Below are 27,416 nucleotides of genomic sequence, written 5' to 3' on the forward strand. Positions count from 1 at the left end.
ATCATTTTAAAGCAGCACAACAGAATTTCACAGGAACTAAATCTATTTCTTCACACCGATCATGCGTGTTTTACTCAAGCATTGAGTCATTAGCATGTTTATAATGGTTCTAATTTAGCACAACATTTTCTGAATTTTATCCTTGAGTCATTTACAAATTGTTCATATTGAATAAACAAAGGAAACAGATTGCATTTTATACTTAGTAATTTATCTGAAAGAAGAGGGGAGGGTTAATTGTTTGAAAGTTTTGGTCTGTTTGGGGAAGTGAGCTTGCTTTTTCATTGCTAGGCATAAATGCCATTTCTCATCTTTTGGGGGATGGGGGGAGGCTATGGAGGAGTAAAATGAAAAATTAGGACCAGGACAAGATTGGCCACTCCCAGAGGGGAGTGTGGAGCAAAAGGGGAGCTGGCACGAGATTATCCAAAACAGTTGGTGCATTCCTTAATGATCAAGTGCTTGAGAAGTCCAGCTCTTCCTGGCAGAGCATCTGTGTTGATGTTTATATCATTGCCCTGCTGTATGGGAAAGGCATGCTTTCTCTCGCTGCTTGGCTAAAAATAGGATGGAATATAGCATTGTATGAGATATTTTAAGATAGCAAAAACATTTAAGAGGTTAAAGGTTTGACTTTTGGATCAAAAAAGATCAGTGATATAACTCGTGGTGTTCCTTGAAGACTGAATTTTATCTGCAGTTTGTCAGTGATTCGAGCTCTTGGTTAGGCGAGTTGTTCTAGGTTCGTTTGGTGCAGTCTGAGAAGCCCACTCTACTGTCTTTTCTGTCAGCTTCCCAGCATGAAGAGCAAGATTGAGAACAGCCTCTATTTATACCTCCTTGATCGTATTTGGAAAATCAGTTGTTTCACTGGAGAGAGGGAGAGAGAGAGAAGGAGAGCACGCGTAGTCGTCAGGGAGTGTGCTCTGTACGTTACAGTGACTTCAAAATAAAACTGGCGCATTTTAGTGTCTAATTATTTTAGTGAGCTTGGAGGGTTTTAATTAAAATTTAAGAGTGCTCTTCAAGCTCTCCAAGCTCCAATTTTATCCCACTGTATTGTGGAGCACTTGTCACTGTGGAAAAATGTACAGTAACTGCCATGTGCATCTCTGTTTCCTAATGAAAAATATGAGATTGATGATCAGCAGGGATATAAATATATATTATCAAAATTAGCTGTAAACCAAGGTCAAGGATACTTTTGATAAGTTATCACTGTTCTTTGGATACATAGAAAATTTATTGCCCTTGAAATTTATGATTCCTGTGGTAAAAATAAAAGGGATTGCTTTAAACAAAGTTTAAAAAGCAGTAGGAAATATGCATACAGGAGGGCAGACATTGTTGTTTCTCACTAAAGTATTTTAAAGTTATTTTCTGTATCATATTTCTAATGTTTTAGCATTTCTAACTTTAAGTATCACTTTGAGGTAAAAGGAATAATGATAAGTGTTTACTCACAGGTAAATTGTTTTAAAGTACAATAAAAAAATTTTCCCATTATCCTTTCCTGTTTCCCATGATTTCGTTTTAGTGATTATTTCTTTATTTACTCTTAGACTCTTTACTTTGCTTAGAGTTAAGAGTTAATAAAACTACTGCAACTTTGTTTAACTAGGAATAATTTAAAATTTTTCCTAAAACATCATCATTTAGATTAGGAAATAAACAACTTACTTCAAATTTCTCTTGTGCTGTGAAATTAATTATTAGCATGATAAAACATTCCTGACTTACCTGGTTTGATACCTGGGTACTTAGGAAGCAGAAACATTGCTTTGCAATCCATTATGCTGTATATTTATAACATGCTAGTTCTGAATTATATCTTTCTTTTTTTCCTTAGAAAAAGTTTATTGAAATAGAAAAACTTAGATTTGCAAAGGAAAAGGGAAAACATAGCTATGCGGCTGAGAATTAATTTATACCATATCAAAACCCTTTACATCCTTGGTTAAAAATAAACAAGAACTGAAGTTCAACTCTTAACTTTTGATAGTGGTGTTTTTCTCACATTATTTACAAAAATTGGGCAAGATAAATATAATAAACTCTTGGATTCATTAGTTATATATTGTTTTATGGACACTAATTCTTTCATAGGAATAGGAATTAATTTTGGCATTTTTCACTTTTATGCTGAAGTGTTAGGTTTACATTCATTTTTAATATGTACGTACAATGGTGACACATACTATAATATTGTGATACTATAATGTTGTAGTTTTCTAATCTTAATTTCCAAAAGGTATTTTACTTAGCTGAATTAGTCTTCTCCTAATTAGCTGAAGACAACTCAGTCAAAATACTAAAATTTGAGTAGTCAAACTCAGATAATGAAATACACTGTCTATTTTTCATTGTGTTGAGGACTGTGGCACTAGCATAACTGCATTCGATGTTTACCAGTCCATCGTGTAAAACATATTTTCCTGTGCAGTGGTCCAAGAATTCTGGGTGATGTTTAGTTCTTTTTTTCCATTTGAAATCCTGCATGAGGACTGAATTCAAACATGGGCTTAATCTTTCCCTGTCCATAATGCAAACTAGACTTCTTTACTTATTTTGACCTCTTTGATTTATTGCATATGTGCATGATCAGAAAGGGCAAAGTCTGATCTGATGAACTGCCTCTGTAAAGCTAGAGTCCTAGTACTATAGTTGAAGTATGTGGCACAAGGAGGATGAATACTTGATTTTTTATTTTTGTCCTTACCTGGATATTATTTTTAATGGTAAATTTGAAAATATAGATTTCATTTAGTTTTATCTATTATATATGTCCTCGTTTCAAGTCAGAAACATCTTGGTAGAGGTAGTAGTATCCTCTGCCTATGTAGCTTTTAATAACAGCCTGCATCTTCTGGACTTTCTTACCTTACCTTACTTGTTTTATATTACATTATGGAGTGTGCTGAGTACTTATTGTGTATGTATATCCTTAGAGGGCTGGCAAATAGATTTTAGGTGAGAAACCTGTTTTTCAAGAGATTTTCTCACACTTTTGAATGTTGATAAAGTGGTATGGCATGACTTTTATTGCCCTGCGGATAAAGACAATCAGTGATTGTTACTAAATATTTTCATGAGCTATAAATATAGACATGCAAAGATTGCTTTATTTTTTTCTTTTCAGTTTCTTCTACTGAAATGAGAATTTGTATAGCTAGATTAACTCAGAATTATGGTGAGGATTAATTTTTCTAATAGAAATGTGAAATGTTTTTAATTTATTAACCATTTAATTAATGACTAGCTCTTATATAAAGCTGTGTCTTCAAATATATTTGATAAATATGTTCATGTTGTCCATATAATTCTGTTTTCTCCTATGAAATTTTAGCATTCTTTTCCTGGAGCTCTGAAAGATTTCAGGTCTATTAATAGAAATGAGAGACATATTTTAGCTGTTTTACATTTAGTATATATCTAATCCTGGTTCATGAACTTGCTCTGAATTTTCGATCATTACTAGTAAATTGGGATTTTGTCTTGATCATTATAATATGTTGACTCAACTCAAATTTTAACCAAACAAGTTATACTTTAGCATTTATTTCAGTGATTATCAGTTTAGTATGATGTTGTAATATATATGAAAAAGTTTTTTTAAAAAGTAACAGAACTGAGTAGGAGAGGAAGTTGAAGGCATTTTGTTGATTATTCTTACATATGACCTAATGTTATATCCAGAAATTTAAACCTGACTTGAGAAAAAGTAATCTCTGATAGCAAAAAGCAGAGACATTACTTTGCCAACAAAGGTCCGTCCAGTCAAGGCTATGGTTTTTCCTGTGGTCATGTATGGATGTGAAAGTTGGACTGTGAAGAAAGCTGAGCACCGAAGAATTGATGCTTTTGACTTGTAGTGTTGGAGAAGACCCTTGAAAGTCCCTTGGGCTACAAGGGGATCCAACCAGTTCATTCTAAAGGAAATCAGTCCTGGGTGTTCATTGGAAGGACTGGTGCTAAAGCTGAAACTCCAATACTTTGGCCACCTCATGCGAAGAGTTGACTCATTGGAAAAGACCCTGCTGCTGGGAGGGGTTGGGGGCAGGAGGAGAAGGGGATGACAGAGGATGAGATGGCTGGATGGCATCACAGACTCGATGGACATGAGTTTGAGTGAACTCTGGGAGTTGGTGATGGACATGGAGGCCTGGCATGCTGCGATTCATGGGGTCGTAAAGAGTCAGACATGACTGAGCGACTGAACTGAACTGAATCTCTGAGAGGCATGACTTTGAAGATTTCCTTCTTGACCCTCACACCTAACATTATCTTTTCTTTGACTTTTGCCTAGAAACAAAATATGTACAGAACAAAGTATATACCTTGTTTCTGAATTAAAATCCAAGAGAATATTTTGGAAATTAAATGCAAACTGAACGTATGCATATGCATAGAGACTCTATTGGCAGGTCACTCAGAATCCAATTTTTAATCAAAGTGGTAGATCATTTGTTTAAAAGAAAATAATTAATAGGAAAGCCTGGAAGAAAAGGAGGAAAGGAAAGAAGGGAAGAAGTAAGGGGAGGAGCAAGGAGCTTTCACTTAATAGAATCAAGCTGACTTCTATTTAGAAAGAACTTTGGCTCCTGTGATAGCTAGTTCTTCATCAGCCGTTTACCAACACACTGATCTGGATTCCATCCATTTCTTGATTGATTGATCATGTCATGGACAAATGTTAATTGTTTTCACCAATATGTTCTAACCATGCAGTGTCTTCTCATCTCTTACCCAGGGGCTCACTGTCTTTGCCTAAGCTTATCAAGTTTCTGAAACCCTTTAGATCCATCTTAGCCTTACTGTCATTCTGAAAAATTCAAGGAGGACTTAGAAGTTGGAGAAGAAATGAAAGGGAAAATGCTAAAGAGATAGGTACTGATATGGGAGAGAAAAAACATTTGGAGTTGAAATAAGTTTTTAAATATAATTTTAAAAAGAGATTATCAGAATTTTGACACTTGGAATGTTAAAGTATAATGGGAGTATGCTTTGCACTAAGGATTGAATATTTAAATCTGCTTTCCCTTTTGGAAATGTGGCCTGTTTATTAAAATTTGAGACTTATAAGATGCATGTAAGTAGTTATAAGCAGTAGCTCTAGTTTCAAATCTACCTGATCAGAGGAAAAATAACTCATTGATAAAAATTTGCTAATTATTAGAACACTCTAAAATGTAAACTTCTGTAAGCTTTATGAATCTTATAGAAACAAGTGTAATAACTTCCAAAATCTAGTATGCTGTTTAAAAATGCAGTAGGTCAAATAGCGTTTAAATAAGGATCTTTTTGAAAAGATCATGCATCTCTTTTTATATAAAAGTTTTAACTGTTTCTATTACTGGGAGACAGAATATCTCAAGTTTATTTTCTTTGCATTTTACTGTAAATGGGTATTTTACAAAAGTTGCCATCTGTGTATTTTTTTAAGGAACAAGGAGTTACAGATTGATTATTCTCTTCTCACTTGAAAATTTGTCATTCTTCCTTGAACTGCACACAGATTTTGCTTGGACTTAAAAAAAAAAAGTCACCTGAATTAAAAGGAATAATATCTAAACTTAAGCTTGTAGAAAAAAGCTCCTTGTTCTGTCCTATTAGTCTAAAGAAATGATAAATGCTGGCTGAATATTAATTAGCTAAAATTATAATACCAAAATAAGATTATTGAGCATTGTCTTTTTTTCTCCTGGGAATATTGTAAATAATTTTCCAGCAAAAAAAAATTTAGTTGTGTCATTTTATAATAGATAGAATAATATACTTGTCTATATCCTTGGTTAAAGCGGCAAAAAAATCTTTGATCATTTTTGAATGATAGAATTTCTCCATTAACTCCATAGACTTCTATATTTGTAATATTTTAATACTTATCTAAAACATGTATATTTTTAATACTTACTTTTTTATTTAAATAGATTCCTCCTGCATGGAAAAACTACTTTCAAAAGATTGGAAGGAAAAAATGGAAAGATTAAATACCAGTGAACTTCTTGGAGAAATTAAAGGTACAGTATACAAAATATCAAACATATCAATGTAGAAATGTTATTTTGTACCACAATACATCTGCTTATCTTCTGTACCCCAACATTAAATTCTTACTTCTGATATTTATATTTAAGAGGGTAAATATACAATGTGTTCCTGAACTTTTATTCTTTTGTAATGTTTATAGAATGAAATTTTTCCCTTTTTACAGTCTATAAACATATAACTTACAGGACACACTACTTCATTAGTCTCCTCCTTGGCACAGAAGGAAAACAGTAGCTTTAGCTGTGCTGTGCTTAGTCACTCAGTTGTGTCTGACTCTTTGCCTGCCAGGCTCTTCTGTTCATTGGGGTTCTTCAGGCAAGAATATTGGAGTGGGTTGTCATACCCTCCTCCAGGAATCTTCCCGACCCAGGGATTGAACCAGGGTCTCTTGCATTGCAGGCAGATTCTTTACCAGCTGAGCTACCAGGGAAGTTTCATTTGCTGAACAAAAAAGTATGAAAACAATGTTATGTCAAAAATGAACAAATTAAATAAAGATAATTTTAGTCCTTCCCTTTGAAATTATAGTAGCTTAATTGATGAATCCAAATCACTAATTTGAATTTTTTTCTGGTCAAAAATGATCAGCTGTAGTAACTATAACAAAGGAGTTTATAGAATGTGCTATTTATATTTATGACTGGATTCTGAGGCCTGGTTCCCTGTTCAGATTCTGACTCTGTCAACTTACTAGATGAGTGACTTGGGGCAAGTCACTGAAGGTTTCAATGTTTTGAATTCCTTGTATCTAAAATGAGGGTAGTAAAAGTACTTGGGCTTCCCAAGTGGTGCAGTGGTAAAGAATACGCCTGCCAATGCAGGAGATGCTGGAGATACAGGTTCAATCCTTGGATCAGGAAGATCCCCTGGTGGAGGAAATGACAACCTACTCCATTGTTCTTGCTTGGAAAATTCTATGGACAGAGGAACCTGGCGGTCTACAATCCATGGGGTCACAAAGAGTCGAACACGACTGAGCACACACAACAAAAGTACCTACCAAGGTTCATTAAGAGAATTAGTATATGTAAAGCTTTTAAACGGCTTGCACTTAAGGAAACCCTCATGAGGGAAAGTTGTGCTTGTTATTAACTGCCCATAGGATCTTAGGTTAATTAATCTCAAATAGATTTCACAGAACTTAACATTTCATGATCTCTGACCTGGCTGAGGATGAGCATCCTTATTTTAAAGATAATTGATTGGCATTATTATTTTGAAACAAATTAAGAGGTGGGCAGTCCCAATCCATTACAAAATTAACCTGCCCTATCAGTTAAGCAGTTATACTTTTTGCCCAGCTCCCTCTTGTTGATTCTTTTATGGAGAGGAAGTACTGTATGAAGTACTGAAGTAGCTTTTGGTATTGTGGATAGAATCTGTTGTCATTAATTACTTTTCTCGGTCATCCCTTACAGATAGTCATTGCTCTATCTATCACTCTGTCACTTAAACTGACAATTTGAGAACTCAATTACATTAGTTTTCTGAACTTATCAAATGACTTCAGGTGAATATTCCCATGGGTAATTTCTCATTTAAGATGAACATTTGGTGATAACTATCTGATGAAAATTTTATTTTGAATTTATTATAGAATATTGCCTAGTATTCAGACATGTTATATTCAACTCAAATGAAGAGAAAGGGTAGTCATATCTTTTCCAAGGAATAATTAATAACATTCTATTAACTAATGCAGTATCAAAATCAAGTGGAAAGTGGGTAGTATTTTTGAATTTCACTGCTTCTGTTTTGAACTCATAAAGGCTATTTGCTATTTTGGAAAAGAAAAAGAAACTCAATTTATAACTGACGTGTAGAAAGTCATTAGTGACATATTCTTTATCCAGCTGCAATAACATGGTGTGTGCTACTTTGCACGTCATTCTCTGTTTTCTTCCCTTTCCAAAGTCATTGGTTTTATGACAGTGAGTACAGAAATGGTTTATGCAAAGGCAAGCTTTTGCCAGCGTGAATGATGGGGGTCTTGTTTTCTCTCAGTAACGTGGAAGCTAACATTTTATTATGTTATGATTCAGCATCAAGTTTTTATGATTTGGGTTATCTTTCCAATCCCACTTTCTATATTTCTTTATTTTTGATTCAAAAATGCAAAACTGTACTAGCTTTATGTAGTCAAAATCTCAAAAGTGAAACATGCAAACTCAGGCTTTTCAAATTCTTTAACTTTTTGTTTTTCTGGATTCTGTTTGTAAAATGTGAACTTTCATTTGTGTGCTGCTGTTTTTATGGGCGTAGAAGATAAGATTCTTACCAAATTTTTCATTTTGATTTACTCTACATCAGTGTCTGTTTTTACATCTTTATATTTTGTCAGCATAATCATATGAAAAGATTCCAAAAATATGATTAAAAAAAAACAAAAAAATTTAGTTAAAATAGCATTCAAGTAGTTTGATTGAGCCGCTACTAAAACTCAACACACACTTTTATTGTAGGTGAGATCAAGTCAGTTACTAGTCACCAAAATTGGTTCTAATTATTCAGATAATTTAGGGTGATTTAAATACTATCTCCAAGAAAAACATACCTGGGGAATTTCGTGGTGTTTCAGTGGTTAGCCCTCCATTCCTCTACTACGAGGGTGTCGAGTTCTATCCCTGTTTGGGGAACTAAGATCCTGCCTGCTATGCAGTGTGGCCACAAAATAATTTTTTTAAAAAAGGGAAAAGAAATGAAAACCATACTACTATGGTTTAGTGTATCTTAGCCATGTGTATTTATATATTTCATTATTTTCCCCTCATTATAAAATTCATATGTATTATAAAAAGAATATAAACACACCTAAAGGAAAATATAATTGTCCTTTAATTCTACCTATATTATAGTGTATATCCTTTCCATTTTAATGTGTGCATATGCCTTAGAATTATTTTCCCTTAAAATTCGAATCATCCTTTTACAATTTTTTGTAATTTACTTTTCCCACTTAATGATATATTATGAATTTCCCTATGATTAGGTTGTCTTCTAAAATATTACTTTTATTTGCAGCAAATATGATATAAAGTGAGGTTCTTATAATTTGACTGAGACTGTTATTCAATATTTAAGGTTTTATTGTTTGTCATTATAAAGAAAACCTTAAAAATGGCTAACTTTTTAGTATTTTCAGTGTTATTTAGTAATTATTTTCTTAGGATATAGATATATTCTGAAAAAGTGAAATTACTGAGTTGAAGGATGTGTTCTTTTTGGAAAGACTTTTTGTTCATATTGCCACGTAGCCCTTCAGATAGAATATAGGGTTCTGTGCTCTCACTAGCAAGTATTTCCTTGCCATCTATGATTATTTTAAACATTCCTTGCCAGTTTGATAGGGGAATATAACATTGTTGCTGATATATTTTGAATTCATTTGATATTGACTGATAATGAGAAGTTTTACATAAATTCATTTGGACTAAATATCTCTTCCTTTGTAAATTGTCTGTTTATGTTGTTTGCCCATTTTTCCTTTAAAGGATTTGTTTAGTTCTTATGGTTTCATAAGACTCTTTAGTGGTACTAGCCTTTCTTTGTCATATTTGTGTATTTTGTCATTTTCTTTACTGTATGGTTTTGTCGTCAAATCTTTCCCTCCCTGTTTTAATGCTCTTTTTCCCTTTTTTTTTTTTTCTCTGTTTGGGGTTTGTTTAGAAAGGTTTCTCCCAATCTAAAATTATATTCTACTGTATTTTCTTCGAATTCTTTGACTATATTTTTATACACTTAACCCTTTCATTCCTCTTGGATATATTTTGATGGATAATTTCAAATTTTTTTTCTCAAGCAGTTAACCAAATATCTCTGTATCATTTATTAAATAACCCATGTTATCCCATCTGACTTGAAATAACATCTTTTATTATATATGGATCGCATATTTGCAGCCACTCTTGTTTTTTAGCTCTTTTCCATTTATCTTTCTATCTAAACTTTTAAAGTGCTAGGCTGTGTTAGTCACTGTAGCTTTATAGTATTTTTGACCAGTATTGCAAGACCTCATTCAAAATTTTTCTTAAGGTGCCTGTATACTTCTGTAAAATTTACCTTAGATTTAGAAGTTGTTAATTAAAATTGCAAAGTGATTTTTAAAAAGATTATAAAACTATAGGGTAGCTAAAATCTTTTTAATGTTGAATCTTTCCATTCCAAATAACTTATTCAATCAATTCTTTTATGTTTCTGAACAATGTTTTGTTTCTTACATATAGATTCAGCACATTTCTTTTAATATTTCCTCTACAATATTTAATTTTTTATTTGTGAATGTTATATTTTTCATACTACTCTCTTTTTGTTACTGTATTTAGGGATGATATTGCATTTTGCTGGCTCATTTTATAACTTCCCTTTTTGTCAAGCTTGTTAGGTCTAGTCATATTTCAGCTGATGTGTTTTCTCCTCTTTTTGGGCAGTTATTTGTTCCTTTTTTCCATCACTTCTTTTAATACACTGCCTAGAATGTCAAGAATAATATTAGGGAAAACAGGTAATAGCAAGTATTTTACGTAGTTTTTAGTTTATGGAATTGTGTTTGTTTAATATTTCACCGTTAAATATTATATTGACTATTATTTAAGATATTTTTAAACATTAAAAATATTCTAGTTATATTTTATTAGGAGTTTCTATGATAAATTGTATTTTAGTTAATGGTATATCTTATTGGTTTTTGTTTCTCAAATTAAATAATGAAATAAACACTGATTAGTCATGGTATTGTCTTATTTTAATGTACTTCATACTTTTATTTGCTTATATTACAGTTGTTATTAACCCTTCTTTTCTATGGAAGATGGCTATGTAAAACTATTCAATAGATAACATCTTAGTAAGTGAGAATCTGTTTTTATATTCTTTGTGTGTCCTTTACCCTAAAGTGTTGTAGGCAGCATATTATAGGCTCTTTTCTTTTTTTTAGAATCTTATCTACCATGCTATACCTTTTGATTGGAGAATTTAGTGCAATGACATTTAAGGTAATTATTGATTTGTTTTGTTCAGTAACTAAGTCATGTCTGACTTTCTACCACCCCATGGACTGCAGCATGCTAAGTTCTTCTGTCCTTCACTATATCCAAGTTTGCTCAAATTCATGTCCATTGAGTCAGTGATGTTTTCTAACCACCTCATTCTCTGCTGCCCTTCTCCTTTTGCCTTCAATCTTTTCCAGCATAGGGTCTTTTCTAATGAGTAGGCTCTTTGCATCAGGTCCTGAATATTCATTGGAAGGACTGATGTTGAAGCTGAAACTCTAATACTTTGGCCACCTGATGCAAAGAGCTGACTCATTGGAAAAGACCGTGATGCTGGGAAAGATTGAAGGTGGGAGGGGAAAGGGACCACAGAGGATGAGATGGTTGGATGGCATCATCAACTCAATGGAATGAGTTTGAGTAAACTCTGGGAGTTGGTGATGGACAGGGAGTCCTGGTGTGCTGCAGTCCATGGGGTCACAGAGTCGAACATGACTGAGTGACTGAACTGAACTTGCATCAGGTGAACAAAGTATTGGAGCTTCAGCATCAGTCCTTCCAATGAAATATTCAGGGTTGATTTCCTTTAGAATTGACTGGTTTGATTTCTTTGCAGACCAAGAGACTCTCAAGAGTCTTCTTCAGCACAATTTGAAAGTATCAGTTCTTGGTGCTCAGCATTCTTTATGGTCCAACTCTCACATCAGAACCTGACTACTGGAAAACCCATAGCTTTGACGATACAGACTTTTGTTGGCAAAGATCTGCTTTTTAATATGCTGTCTAGGTTTGTCATGGCTTTTTTTCCAAAGAGTAAGTGTCATTTAATTTTGGGCTGCAGTTACCATCCACAGTGATTTTTGAGCCCAAGAAAATAAAATCTGTCACTGTTTCCACTTTTTCCCCATCTCTTTGCCATGAGGTGATGGGACCAGATGCCATGATCTTAGTTTTCTTGAATGTTGCAGATTTTAGCCAATTTTTTCATTCTTCTCTTTAACTTTCATCAAGAGAGTCTTTAGTGCCGCTTTGCTTTCTGCTGTTAGAATGGTATCATCTTCATATTTGAGATTGTTGATATTTCTCCCAGAAATTTTGATTCCAGCTTGAGTCATTCAGCCTGGCATTTCACATGATGTACTCTGCATCATTTCAGTCGCTCAGTGACTCTTTGCGAGTCCATGGACTGCAGCATGCCAGGCTTTCCTGTCCTTCACTCTCTCCCGTGGTTGCTCAAACTCATGTCCATTGAGTCCATGATGCCATCCAACTATCTCATCCTCTGTCACCTGCTTCTCATCCTGCCCTCAACCTTTCCCAGAATCAGAGTCTTTTCCAGTGAATCAGCTCTTTGCATCATGTAGCCAAAGTACTGGAGTTTCAGCTTCAGCATCAGTCCTTACACTGAATATTCAGGGTTGATTTCCTTTCAGATTGACTGGTTTGATCTCGTTGCAGTCCAAAGGACTCTCAAGAGTCTTCTCCAGCACCAAAGTTTGAAAGCATCAAATCTTTGGCACTCAGACTTCATGACCCAGCTTTCACATCCATACATGACTACTGAAAAAACCAGAGCTTTGACTAAACAGACATTTGTTGGCAAAGTGATGTATCTGCTTTTTAATATTTTGCCTAAGTTTGTCATAGCTTTTCTTCCAAGGAGCAAGCATCTTTTAATTTCATGGCTACATTCACTGATTCTAGCCTTTGCTTCTTGACCTGCATACATGTTTCTCAGGAGACAGGTAAGGTGGTCTGGTATTCCTATCTCTATAAGAATTTTCCATGGTTTGTTGTGATCCACAGTTAAAGGCTTTAGTGTAGTCAGTGAAGCAGAAGTAGATATTTTTTCTGGAATCCCCTTGCTTTTCCTATGATCCTATATATGTTGGCAATTTTATCTCTGGTTCTTTTCTAAATCCAACTTGTACATTTGAAAGTTCTTGATTCATGTACTGTTGAAGCCTAGCTTGAAGGATTTGGGGCATTCCCTTCCTAGCAGGTAAAATGAGTGCAATTATATGGTAGTTTTTGAACATTCTTTGGCATTGTCTTTCTTTGGAACTGGAATGAAAACTGACCTTTCCCAGTCCAGTGGCAACTGCTGAGTTTTCCAAATTCATTACGTATTGACTGCAACACTTTTACAGCATCATCTTTTAGGATTTTAAATAGCTCAGCTGGAATTCTATCACCTCCACTAGTTTTTTAGTAGTAATGTTCCCTTTAGGTCCACTTGACTTCACACTCCAGCATGTCTGGTTTTAAGTGAGTATTGTGGTTATCTGGGTCATTAAGACCCTTTTTGGTATAGTTTTTCTCTGTTCTTGGCACCTCTTCTTAATCTCTTCGGCTTCTGTTAGGTCCTTTCCATTTCTGTCCTTTATTGTGCATAACTTTGCTTGAAATGTAACCTTGGTATCTCCAGTTTTCTTGAAGAGATCTCTAATCTTTCTCATTCTATTGTTTTCCTATCTTTCTTTGCATTGTTCACTTAAGAAGGCTTTCTTATGTCTCCTTGATTTTCTCTGGAACTCTGCATTCAGTTGGGTATATCTCTTCCTTTCTCCTTTGCCTTTCTTTTCTCAGCTGTTTGTAAGGCTCAGACAACCACTTTGCCTTCTTGCATTTCTTTTCCTTGGTTTTGGTCACCACTTCCTGTACAATGTTATGAACCTCTGTCTATAGTTCTTCAGCATTCTATCTACCAATTAGATTAGATTCTAATCTCTTGAATCTATTTGTCACCTCCAGTGTATAATCATAAGGGATTTGATTTAGGTCGTATCTAATAGGTCTAGTGGTTTTCCCTACTTTCTTCAATTTAAACCTGAATTTTGAAGGATACTGGAGTGGGTAACCATTCCTTTCTCTAAGGTATCTTCCTAACCCAAGACTGAACCATGGTTTCCTGCATTGCAGGTGAATTCTTCATCATCTGAGCTACCAGGGAAGCCCATATATACATACTCCATCTTCTTTATCCATTTATCTGTTAAAAGGACTTTAGGTTGTGTCCATATCTTGACTCTTATAATTAATGCTGCTATGAACATTGGGGTATATGTATCTTTTTGAATTAATGTTTTCATTTTCTTAAGATATATACCCAGGAGTAGAATTGCTGGATCATATAATATTTCTAGTTTTTAGTTTTTTGAAGAACCTCCTTAGTGTTTTCTAGAATGATTGCACCAATTTACATTTGTACCAACAGTGTACAAGGGTTTCTTTTTCTCCATATCCTTGCCAACTTTGTTATTTGTGTTTTTTTTTTTTGATGACAGGCATTCTGTCAGATGTGAGATGATACCTCATGATTTTGATTTGCATTTCTCCAATGATTAGTAGTGGTGAGCATCTTTTCATGTGCCTGTTGGCCATCTGTATATCCTCTTTGGAAAAATGTCTGTTTAGGCCTTCTGCCTGAGCTTCTCTGGTGGCTCAGATGGCAAAGAATCTGTCTGCAGTGTGGGAGACATGGGTTCAACCCTAGGTCAGGAAGATCCTTTGGAGAAGGGATTGGCAACCCACTCCAGTATTCTTGCCTGGAGAATTCCATGGACAGAGAAGTCTGGTGGGCTGCAATCCGTGGGGTTGCAAAGAGTTGGACACAACTGAGAGACTTATACTTTCACACCTTCTGCCCATTTTTTAATTGGGTGATTGGTTTCTTTGATATTGAGTTGTATCGGCTATATGTATATTTTAAATATTAACTCATCAGTGATATCATTTACAAATATTTGCTCCCATTTAGTAGATTGTCTTTTCATGTTGTGATGGTTTCCTTTGCTGTGCAAAACTTTCAAGTTTAAATTAGGTCTCATTTGTTTATTTTTGTTTTTTGATTCCTTTGCCTTAGGAGACAGACTCAAAATATATTGCTATAGTTTATGTCAAAGAATGTTTTTCATATTTTTTTCTTCTAGGAGTTTTATGATTTCTGGGGCTTCTCTGATAGCTCAGTCCGTAAAGAGTCTGCTTGCATTGCAGGAGACCTAGGTTATATCCCTGGGTTGGGAAGATCCCTGGAGAAGGAAATGGCAACCCACTCCAGTATTATTGCCTGGGAAATCCCATGGATAGAGGAGCCTGATGTGCTACAGTCCATGGGGTCACAAGAGTTGGACACAAATTAGCAACTAAACCTATCTACCTTACATTTAAGTCTTTAATTCATTTTGAGTTTATTTTTTATATGGTATGAGAAAATGTTCTAATTTCACTGTTTTACATGTAGCTGTCCAGTTTTCCCAGCACTTCTTATTGAAGAGACTGTCTTTTCTCTATTGTATAGTTTTGTATCCCTCATCATAGATTAGTTAACTGTAAGTGTGTAAGTTTGTTTCTGGACTCTCTATTCTATTCCATTGACCTATGTGTCTGTTTTTGTGCCTGTACTATATTGTTTTGGTTACTGTAGCTTTGTATTATAGTTTGAAATTAGGGAGAGTAATATTTCTAGTTGTGTTCTTCTTTTGTAAGACTATTTTGTCTGTTGTATTTTGTATTTTCACACACATTTTAGAATTTTTTTAGTTCTATGAAAAATACCATTTGTAATTTGATAAGGATTCTATTAAATCTTTAGATTGTATGGATAGTATGGTCATTTTAATAAAATTAATTTTTCTAAAAATGAACATGATATATCTGTTTATTTGACTGTATAATCTTTTATTTCTTTTATTAGTGTCTTATAGGTTTCCAAGTATATGTGTTTTATCTCTTAGATATGTTTCTTCCTAGGTAATTTATTCTTTTTGATGCAATTATCAATAGGATTGTTTCTTTAATTTCTTTCTGCTAGCTCTTATTAGTTTATATAAATGCAACAGATTTCTTTGTATTAATTTTGTATCCATCAACTATGAAATTCACTGATGAGCTCTAGTAGTTTTCTAGTGGATTTTCAATGCATAGTGTTTTCAACGCATAGTATCATGAGCTTCCCAGGTGGTACTAGTGGTAAAGAACCTGCCTGCCAATGCAGGAGATATAAGTGATGTGGTTTCAATCCCTCAGTCAGAAAGATCTGCTGGAGGTGGTATGGCAATCCATTCCAGTATTCTTGCCTGGAGAATCCCATGGACCGAGGAGCCTGGCAGGCTACAGTCCATAGGATCACAAAGAGTTGGACACTATTGAAGCCACTTAGTATGCATGCACACATGTATAGTATCATGTCATTTATAAACAGTGACAGTTTTATTTCTTCTTTTCTAATTTTGGTTCCTTTTATTTTATTTATTTATTTTTCTTTTCTGGTTAGCTAGAGCTTAGACTTTCCATACTATGTTGAATAAAAGTGGCAAGAGTGGACATCCTTCTCTTATTCCTAATCTCAGAAGAAATGCTTTCAGTTTTTCACTGTTATGCATGATGTTATCTGTGGGATGATCATATATGGCCCTTATTGTGTTGAGGTATGTTCCCCACTTTCTGGAAAATTCAACATCCGTTTTTAAAAAATCATACGTAGATGTTGAATTTTGTGAAAACCTTTTCTGCATCTGTTGAGATGACCTTATAGTTTTTATTCTTCAATTTTTTAATGTGGTATATCACACTGATTGACTTTCAGATATCGAGCTGTGCTTGCATCCCTGGGATAAATCCACTTGATCATGGTGTATGATCCTTTTAATGTATTGTTGGGTTTGGTTAGCTAATAATTTGTTTAGGATTTTTGTATCTAGATTCATCAGTGATACTGACTTTTAATTTTATTTTTTGTGATATCTTTGCCTGGTTTTGGTATCAGGGTAATATTGGCCTCACAAAAGTGATTCTTCTGCAATTTTTTGAAATAGCTTCAGAAGGATAGATGCTAAAGTGTTCTCTAAACATGTGGTAGAATTCACCTGTGAAGCCATCTGGTCCTGGATTTTTGTTTGTTGGGAGTGTTGTTTTTTTTTTTTTTGAAGTATTGATTCAATAACATTACTGGTAATTGGTCTGCTCATATTTTCTTCCTTCCTGGTTCAATCCTGGGAGACTATACATTTCTGCAAATTTGTTGATTTTTTCTTGGTTGTCCTTTTATGGGCATATAGTTGTTCATAGTTGTCTCTTATGATCCTTTGTATTCTTATGGTGTCTATTATAACCCTTCATTTTTCATTTCTGATTTTATTTATGTGTCCTTCTTTCTTTCTTTTTTTCTTTATGAATCTAGCTAAAGGTTTATTGAATTTGTTTCTTTTTGAAGAACCAGTACTTAGCTTTATTGATCTATCCTATTGCTTTGTTAGTCTCTATTTTATTTATTTCTGCTCTGATGATTATGATTTATTTCCTTTTACTAACTTTAAGTTTTGTCTTTTCTTCTTTTTCTAGTTCCTTTAGGTCTAAAGTTGGGTTATTTATTTGAGATTTTTCTTGTTTCCTGAAGTAAGCTTGTATTGGCTATAAACTTCCCTCTTAAAACTCTTTTGCTGCATCACATAGAGTTTGAATAGTTGCTTTTTTTTTTTTAATTTGTCTCCCAGTACATTTTGATTTCTTCTTTTGAGTTCTTCAGTGATCCATTGGTTGTTTAGTAACATACTGTTTAGTCTCCCCATGTTTTAGATTTCTGCAGTTTTTTCTTTTTCCCCTTGTAGTTGATTTCTAGTCTCATAGTGTTGTGGTCAGAAAAGGTGCTTGATATGTTTTCAAATTCGTTAAATTTTAAATTTAGAGATACTTGTTTTATGGCCTAGCTGTGTCTATCCTGGAGAATGTTTCATTTGCACTTGAAAAGAATGTGTACTCTGCTGCTTTTTGATGCAAAATTCTATATATATGTATCAAGTCTATTTCATCTACTGTGTCATTTTAAACCAATGTTTCCTTATTGATTATCTGCCTGAAAGATGTGGCATTGATGTAAGTGGAATGTTAAAGTCCCCTACTGTTATTGGGTTAATGTCAATTTTTCCCTTTATGTCTATTAATTTGCTTTATGTGTTTAGATGGTATTTACAATTGTTGTATCATCTTGGATTAATCCCTTGATCATTATGCAATGTCTTTATTTGTCTCTTGTAATAGTCTTTGTTCTAAAGTCTATTTTGTATGCTGTAAATATTGGCACCCTGTCTTGATTTCCATTTGCATGGAATACCCTTTTTCATCCTCTTTCAATCTGAGTGTGTCTTTAGATCTAAAGTAAATGTCTTATAGGCAGCATATATATATATATATATTTTTTTTTTTTTTTTTGTATCCTTTCAGTCACTCTATGTCTTTTGATTGGAGAAGGTAGTCAAATTATACATAAAATAGTTATTGATATGTATATGTTTTTTGCCATTTTGTTAATTGTTTTAAGGTTGTTTTGTAGTTCTTTTTGATTCCTTTCTTCTTGTGTTCTCTTTGTGATTTGATCCTTATGTTTAGTATTGTTTGGATACCTTTCTCTTTTTTGTGTGTGTATTATAGATTTTTGGTTTGGGGTTACCATGAGGTTTGTATATAATGATATATATATATATATATATATATATATATATATATATATAGTTGTTGATCTCTTAATTTTAAATGCATTCTAACAATCTCCCCCACCCCCAGTGCTTTTTTTGACATCATATTTTACATCCACTGGTTTTTTGTGTATCCCTTAAATGGTTGTTGTGAATATAGATGATTTTAGTATTTTTGTCTATTTAACCTTCCTACAAACTTTGTACATGGTTGATAAACTACCTTCAGTGTGTATTTGCCTTTACCAATGAGCATTTTCCTTTTGTAAGTTTTATGTTTCTAGTAGTGGCCTCTTCTTTTTCACTTAGAGAAAGCCCATGAACATTTCTTGTACAGGTAGCTTGGTAGTGCTGAACTCTTTTAGCTTTTGCTTGTCTAAAAATTTTGATGTCTCCATCAAATCTGAATAAGAGCCTTGCTGAATAGAGAGTACTCTTGGTTGTAGGTTTTTTTTTTTCTTTTATCAGTTTATATAAATATATTGTGCCTTCTGGCCTGCACTTTCTACCAAAATGTCAGCTGGTAGCCTTATGCAAGTTTCGTTATGTATAACTTGTTGCTTTTCTCTTGCTACTTTTAATATTCTCTCTACATCTTTAATTTTTGCCATTTTAATTGCATTTTAAGGCAATGGCACGCCACTCCAGTACTCTTGCCTGGAAAATCCCATGGACGGAGAACCCTGGAAGGCTGCAGTCCATGGGGTCACTGAGGGTCAGACATGACTGAACGACTTCACTTTCACTTTTCACTTTCACGTATTGGAGAAGGAAATGGCAACCCACTCCAGTGTTCTTGCCTGGAGAATTCCAGGGACAGGGGGCCTGGTGGGCTGCCGTCTATGGGGTCGCACAGAGTCAGACACGACTGAAGTGACTTAGCAGCAGCAGTCTTCCTTGGGACTCTTTATATATTTCTTGGACTTGGATGTCTATTTCCTGTTCCAGGTTAGGAAACTTTTCAGCTGTTATGTCTTCATGTATGTTATCTGCCCCTTTCTCTCTCTCCTCTTTTGGGACCCCTATAATGTAATGTTGGTACTTTTGATGCTGTCTCAGTGGTCTCTTAAATTGCCCTCGTTTTTCATTCTTTTTTCTGTTCTGCTTCAATGATTTCCAGTACTCTGTCTTCCAGCTTGCTGATTCATTTCTCTGTGTCATTTATTCTATTGATTCCTTCTCATGTATTTTTCATTTCAATTGTATTCTGCATCTTTACTCGATTGATTTCTTTGTATTTTCTAACTCTTTGTTCAAGACTTTTAACTTCCTGTTATGTTCATCCATTTTTTCTCCTGGGTCCTTTGATCATCTTTACAATCATTACCGTGAGCTCTTTCTAAGGTAAATTGCCTTTCTCCACTTCACTTAAGTTCTTCTAGGGTTTTGACATGTTTCTTCATTTGGAACTTGTTCTTCTGTTACCTCATTTTTCTTAACTTGTTGTTTTCATTTCTATATATCTGTTAGGTTGTTACTTTTCCCAGCCTTGGGGAAGTGGCCTTTTGTAGGAAACGTTCAGTGCTCCAAGCAGTACATTTAGGAGTGTGTGCTCAACCCCTATGTGTGCTTCTTGGGTCATTCTGTTGTGGTAGGCTGCTACTGTGGGTGATCTTTTAGTCATGGCTCACCCCCAGTCCATTTGATTGCCAGATGGAAGCTGCCCGCCACTGATTTGTGAGGCTGGGTCATAAGGTAGCTGGCTACAGAACCCCAGGAGATCCTGTGGCAGTACCTGGTGCCTACCCACTATTGACTGAACTCAAGTCCTGGGGCTAGCATCAACCTACTGTCAGGAAAAGCCAGGTCCTGGAGTCTAGCTGCAGCACCCAGGGGTCCTGAGCTGGTGTAGAAACATTGGTGAATGGGGCTGGTTCCTGACACAGCTGGCTGAGAGGTCCAAGGTGTCCTGAAGTTTATTGACCTGCTGGGGGTAGGTTGGGTCTTGCCATATCAGGCTAGGAGCTGCAGTTTTCCACTGGCTGGTGGCTGAATCTTGGTCCTATGATTAGAAAGTGAAGTTGCTCAGTTGTGTCCAACTCTTTGTGACCCTGTGGACTGTAGCCTACCAGGCTCCTCCATCCATAGGATTCTCCAGGCAAGAATACTGGAGTGGGTTGCCATTTCCTTCTCCAGGGGATCATCCCGACCCAGAAATCAAACCCGGGTCTCCCGCATTGTAGGCAGACGCTTTACCATCTGAGCCACCAGGGAAGTCCACAGGCTTGCTAATGGGTGGGGCCTGGACCCAGGGAATTCTGGGGCTGGTACCTGTTCACTGGTGGCTGCAACCGGGTCCTGGGGTCTCTATGAGGCCATGGGGATCTGGCTCTAGTGCACACGTACCGGTGTGTGGAGGCAGGTCCTCGGCCATCTGATGGGCAGGCATGTGTCCAAGGGCAGTTGTGGGCTCACGGGGTCTTAAGGCAACCTTTCTCTTGGTGGGTTGGGGCTGGATCCCAGAACATGTTAGATTTTGTGTGTACCCTGTAAGAGTGGAGCCTGTTTCCACAACCTTCTGAGTCTTGTGGAAGTAAGCCCTCCTGGCCTTCAAACTCAAATATTCTGAGGGTCTTTCTTCCCAGTGCAGGACTCTTGTGCTGGGAAGCCAATGTAGGACTGAGAACCCTCTTTCTTTGTAGAGAACCTCTGGAACTGTAACTATTCTCCTGTTTATGAGTCACCCATCCAGGGGTATGGGTCTTGACTATACCATGACTCTGTTCCTCCTACTCATCTTGTTGTGGTTCCTTCTACACAAATTTAGCTGTAGAAGAACTTTTCAGGTAGGTTCCAATCATGTTATTAATAATAAAAAATAATTCTGTAAATAGTTGTAATTTTGGTGTACCTGTGAGAGGAGGTGAGGCTAAGGTCTCTCTACTCTGCCATCTTTGGCAAAAGAACCTCTATGGAATTATCTATCTTGATCTAAATCTAAATAAGAGAGAGGGGAGCAATACAGTAAAGGATACAAGATGAAACAAAAATAGTGGTAAGGTTCATAGCCCATTTGTATGTATGCTTGTTTGAGTTGTACCAAAAGAGTAAGGATGCCAGGACATGTATGATGATGAAACATTTCTAAATGCAAAGGTGGCATACTAGATGATGTCTAGATCATTAGAATTCACCCTGCTTCTATGCATGGATCTAGCCTTCTGTGGTTTATATAGGAGAATCTTAGCCAGTCTCCTTCTTTTACACACATTCCCCTCTATACTCTGGCTGGCATCTCCTCCTTGGTGTGAAGGCGCCTCCCTGGGCAGTGTGCCAGAGAAGCAGTAATGTTGGTTGTTTGAGTTAGCACAAACTGTTTGTCAAACACACAGATGATAGAGAGAAAAAAAATAATTATGTGATATGAATCAAATAAGGAAAATAGTGTTTTCCTTCCTTCCTTGGTCATTTATGATTAATCATTTAAATATTTACATTTAGGGGTTAAGGTAGATGTGCTTATAGGTACACTCTCCTGATGCTTAGGAAAAAATGACAGTGTCTTTCTGCTAGGGAAAAAAAGTAATTAAACAAATGCTTTTAAATGAAAAATTCTACAAATGATTCCCAGTGTTTTTAAGGTTATTTTTTGAAACACAATTACTTACTATAGTTATTCAACTAAAATGTTTAAGAGATTTGTTCTGGAGGCTAAATACTGTTTCTATACTTTAATATTAAAAACTTTAAGCATTACTCACTGTTACTTCACTAGGGTTTTTACTAAGAGAAGTAAAATTAGGAACTGTTGTATCAAATTGTGCAGGTATATTACAATTGTGCTTCGTGCATATACTGAATTAAAAATGTGAGTTTATTATAATTCTGCTACTATGTGCCACTAAGAGCCAGGTTTCATTTTTAGTTTTGATTGCAAACATAAATCTTTAGAGGAGAGTGCAGGAACACAAAAGTCATGGTTTCTTTCAGTGCCTAGATCTTTGAAGATCAAATAGTGTAGATTATTCTTGAAGTGACTTAAGCAGTGCTGTTATCACCGAAGGGTCAGAATGAATATAACATCATTCCAATAGAATTAGTTTCTATGTCACAGGTTACTATCTTAAATGCCAATTCTCTCTACTAGTTTGTTCACTTTATAGTAAGGGCCCAAACTATATCTAAGTACTCTGATTGCTTATTCCATGCATTGCCCTTTATACAGAGTACTGTGTTTTTTTAGGAATAGTAATTCATAGTTACTGGAATTTTCTGTTGTAGGCAATCACAGAAGGACTAAAATGGTTTTCGAAAAGCTGTGACCATACACTTTACATATTCATTTAAAAATGAGTTTTTCTTGAATTTCCATTTACAAATTTATAGCAGTTTCTTCATCTGAGGGAACTTAAAAAATCTGGATGCATTTAGAGGTGAATCATCTGCCATTTTTCAACTCCAATAAAATCAGCAAAGTTCTCATACCTAGTGGTTTTTGTTCTCTCTTTAGGAAAAAAGGTTGAAACAGTAATAATGTATAGATTTCATGTATTTTGAAAAATTTAAATTGTTATTTCTAAGACAATTGCTATATTGCTCTAGAGACCAGCTTGTGAAAGAGATTTAGAGCACATGTAATTTCCTCATTGATTTATATGAAATAATGTAGTAGAGTATCACTATTTTCTATATAAATCTGTGTAATTGAAGAAATTCAGAGTAATATCTAGAATCATAGAATTTCCAAAAATAACTTGAAGGAGCTTTGTATATTATGTAATTCAAACTTCTTATTTTCCATTACAGGGACTCCAATATCTAGAAAAGTGACTTCCCTAAAATCACATAGTAAATTATTAAGGTGGAATCTTAATTTACCCTAAATTGCATGTTTATCTTATTTCACATATTCTTTTGGTCATCTTGTAATCAATATTATTGCAGGACTCATGAATCCCTTTTACTACTAATAAATGCACACCATGGCTAGTTTACAGATATATATGCATTATAACACAACGATACCCATTTTTAGAAATTATACTGCTTAGCATGAATATAGATATTTCAAAGCTCTCCTTTGTTCTCTCTGTTATAAACATCTTTTACTTCTTTTGATGTTTGTGTGATATACATGCAAGCAATTAAAACCTCCCCCAACTTGGGGTTGGAGACACAAAGTCTTCTTGATTAAAATTCAAACAAAAGCTACTGGCAAAAATTGCTACTATATGATTAAGGTCTAGAGTATTATGATACATTAGAATCATTGTTAACTGTTGGGATTAAAAGAAATCGATATGTTGGGGAAAAGATCAGTTGAATCTAATTATAGAAATCAATGTTTACTTAAAAGAAAATACTGAAGTTTAATAACAGGTTCTGACTATAAATATAGCACTGGCTAAAATTGTTCTTTCTTATTATTATATTGACCATGTAATCATATTTTAACTTCATTGAATAAAAATCTGAAACTTCTGTTTTTAGTAGTTAATTATTATAATTAAAACATAAAATTTCACCTTAAATCACATCTGGTTTCAAAAAATTCATTATAAAATATTCTTACATGTAAAAATAGTCACCAATTATAATATTCCTATTGATTCCATTTTAAAAAGGCTAATTTTAGCAATAGATACAGCCTAGAGTGAGAAAGGAGGCAAAATTGGTTAGAAGGAAAAAAAGATCCAAAGTATTCTTACACAATTATGATTACATTAAATATGTATTAGTCTATTTGGTGACATATCGAAATAAAAGAGAACACATTTTGATATAATTCAAAAACAAGACATTTCACTTTTTTCTTCCTGATTGCTATGATGAAAATAAACATTATAACCAGCATGGAGAAGAAAAACTATTACTAATTGCAGCCTAGATTTTAAGTAAAATGAAGGTCATTAGCAATTTCCTGGAAGCCATTCAGATTGCTTACCAGGAAATGGTAGCTAGCAGGACATCTGTAATCCTCCTGTGTGGAATTAGTGAAAACACTGGAACTTTAATGATGTGTGTTAGACTTAGGCTTATGGTAGAACCTTTGTTTATCAAAGTAGTTCGTATTCTTTGAATACAAATGTTTCTATTTCAGTATTAGTGCACAAATCCAGAATTAAAAATAGACTTTAACTTCCATCCATACATGCATAAGTACATGTGTTAAAACACACCTGTAGATTGGAATGTGACTCTTAGTGGAATAAGAGATGGCAGGGTAACAGCAGAGCTATAGGAATCTGGGAATGAAATGTATTGGGGCATATTGAAAGAAATTTCTCTTATAACTTGGAATACTGATTTCACAATATTTTGGTTGGTGAATTTAGTTCCATTTTTAGTAGCATATTATCTCAGTAAAGAGGTAAGCAAAGCTGAGTGAAAAGCGAAAATATCTCATAGACATAAAGTTAACTTTAACTTATTTTGCAATATAATGGGAGGAATGGGGTCACTAATTTAGAGGCACACTTCTTTATATTACCTGAATTATTGTTTGGCTTAATAAGGATAATATCTCTGGAAATATTAAGAGTGAGGAACTCTGGAACCGTTAAGAGTGAGGAGAGCATATGTATGATGTAATTTATGTAAAAAATTATATACATAGAATTGCTGGAAGGATATTTATTAAACCCTTAACAGAGGTTGACTATGTAGAGGGTAGTGTATGCTATGGCACAGGGGCTGAAATTTTTGTTTGGACTGTACAGTTTGTACTGAAGTGCTTTTTTTTTTTTTTTTTTAACTTTTTTTAAGCCATGTGTAGGCATTGCTTTTCCAATAAAGGCTAATTTTTTAAAAATGACTGAAAGTAACTCGAATTAAAAAAACGGAAGGAATTAGTTTCAATATTTGTACAAAAGAATATTGATTTTATTACCTACTAAACTTCTAATTTTTTGAGACAATTAGAGAAAAAATGTGTTTAGAGTGGCACATAGTTGGGAATCAATAAATGCTGTAGGTAGGCAACTACCCTTATCAACAACAATTATCATAATTTGGTACTTGAAAAAGTAAATATTTATTGGTAGAATAGTAAACTATAGGTCTAAAAATTTTTGTTCTCAGAACACTTAAAATGTATTAAGGACTCTAAAAATCTTTTATCTGTGTGACATATATATTAATACTTGCTGTGTTAGAAGTTAAACCTGATGTTTTAATAAATATTTATTAATTCATTTATAAGTTATAATAGTATACCTGTTACATGTACCCAAAAAGATTTTTTAATAAAAGTATATTTCATAAAATTAATTTAGTGAGAGGAGTAGCATTGCTTTTATTTTGGTAAATCTTTTTAGTGTATGGTTTAATAGGAATTAAACTATATCTGCTTGTGTACTCAATCTGTTGTGATGTGTACTGATTGAAGTATATGAAGAGGGGGAAATGTCTTATCAGTTCAGTTCAGTTGCTCAGTTGTGTCCAACTCTTTGAGACCCCATGAATCGCAGTACACCAGGCCTCCCTGTCCATCACCAACTCCCGAAGTTCACTCAGACTCATGTCCATCGAGTCGGTGATGCCATCCAGCCATCTCATTCTCTGTCGTCCCCTTCTCCTCCTGCCCCCAATCCCTCCCAGCATCAGAGTCTTTTCCAATGAGTCAACTCTTCACATGAGATGGCCAAAATACTGGAGTTTCAGCTTTAGCATCATTCCTTCCAAAGAAATCCCAGGGCTGATCTCCTTCAGAATGGACTGGTTGGATCTCCTTGCAGTCCAAGGGACTCTCAAGAGTCTTCTCCAACACCACAGTTCAAAAGCATCAATTCTTTGGTGCTCAGCTTTCTTCACAGTCCAACTCTCACATCCATACATGACTACTGGAAAAACCATAGCCTTGACTAGGCGGACCTTTGTTGGCAAAGTGATGTCTCTGCTTTTCAATATACTATCTAGGTTGGTCATAACTTTCCTTCCAAGGAGTAAGCGTCTTTTAATTTCATGGCTGCAGTCACCATCTGCAGTGATTTTGGAGCCCCCCAAAAATAAAGTCTGACACTGTTTCCACTGTTTCCCCATCTATTTCCCATGAAGTGATGGGACCAGATGCCATGGTCTTCGTTTTCTGAATGTTGAGCTTTAAGCCAACTTTTTCACTCTCCTCTTTCACTTTCATCAAGAAGCTTCTGAGTTCCTCTTCACTTTCTGCTATAAGGGTGGTGTCATCTGCATATCTGAGGTTATTGATATTTCTCCCGGCAATCTTGATTCTAGCTTGTGCTTCTTCTAGCCCAGTGTTTCTCATGATGTACTCTGCATATAAGTTAAATAAGCAGGGTGACAATATACAGCCTTGACATAGTCCTTTTCCTATTTGGAACCAGTCTGTTGTTTCATGTCCAGTTCTAACTGTTGCTTCCTGACTTGCATATAGGTTTCTCAAGAGGCAGGTCAGGTGGTCTGGTATTCCCATTTCTTTCAGAGTTTTCCACAGTTTATAGTGATCCACACAGTCAAAGGCTTTGGCATAGTCAATAAAGTAGAAATAGATGTTTTTTGGGAACTGTCTTGCTTTTTTGATGTTCCAGCAGATGTTGGCAATTTGATCTCTGGTTCCTCTGCCTTTTCTAAAACCAGCTTGAACATCTGGAAGTTCATGGTTCACGTAATGCTGAAGCCTGGCTTGGAGAATTTGGGGCATTACTTTACTAGCGTGTGAGATGAGTGCAATTGTGTGGGAGTTTGAGCATTCTTTGGCATTGCCTTTCTTTGGCATTGGAATGAAAACTGACCTTTTCCAGTCCTGTGGCCACTGCTGAGTTTTCCAAATTTGCTGGCATATTGAGTGCAGCACTTTCACAGCATCATCTTTCAGGATTTGAAATAGCTCCACTGGAATTCCATCACCTCCACTAGCTTTGTTCATAGTGATGCTTTCTAAGGCCCACTTGACTTCACACTCCAGGATGTCTGGCTCTAGGTGAGTTCATACCATCATGATTAT

At 35.0% G+C, this 27,416-nt stretch overlaps 1 protein-coding gene across 37 annotated transcripts in view; it reads left to right on the forward strand.

Annotated features, from left to right (window-relative positions):
* SOX6 (SRY-box transcription factor 6) overlaps positions 1-27,416 on the forward strand; it is a 711,458-nt gene that overhangs the window by 412,852 nt on the left and 271,190 nt on the right. For all 37 annotated transcript variants that reach the window (XM_055548488.1, XM_055548501.1, XM_055548492.1 and 34 more), the window contains one exon: positions 5,931-6,020. In XM_055548488.1, the coding sequence (XP_055404463.1) occupies positions 5,931-6,020 (90 nt within the window). The remainder of the gene's footprint in view (positions 1-5,930; positions 6,021-27,416) is intronic.

This window comes from Bubalus kerabau, chromosome 15 (assembly GCF_029407905.1).
Source record: "Bubalus kerabau isolate K-KA32 ecotype Philippines breed swamp buffalo chromosome 15, PCC_UOA_SB_1v2, whole genome shotgun sequence".
NCBI lineage: Eukaryota > Metazoa > Chordata > Mammalia > Artiodactyla > Bovidae > Bubalus > Bubalus kerabau.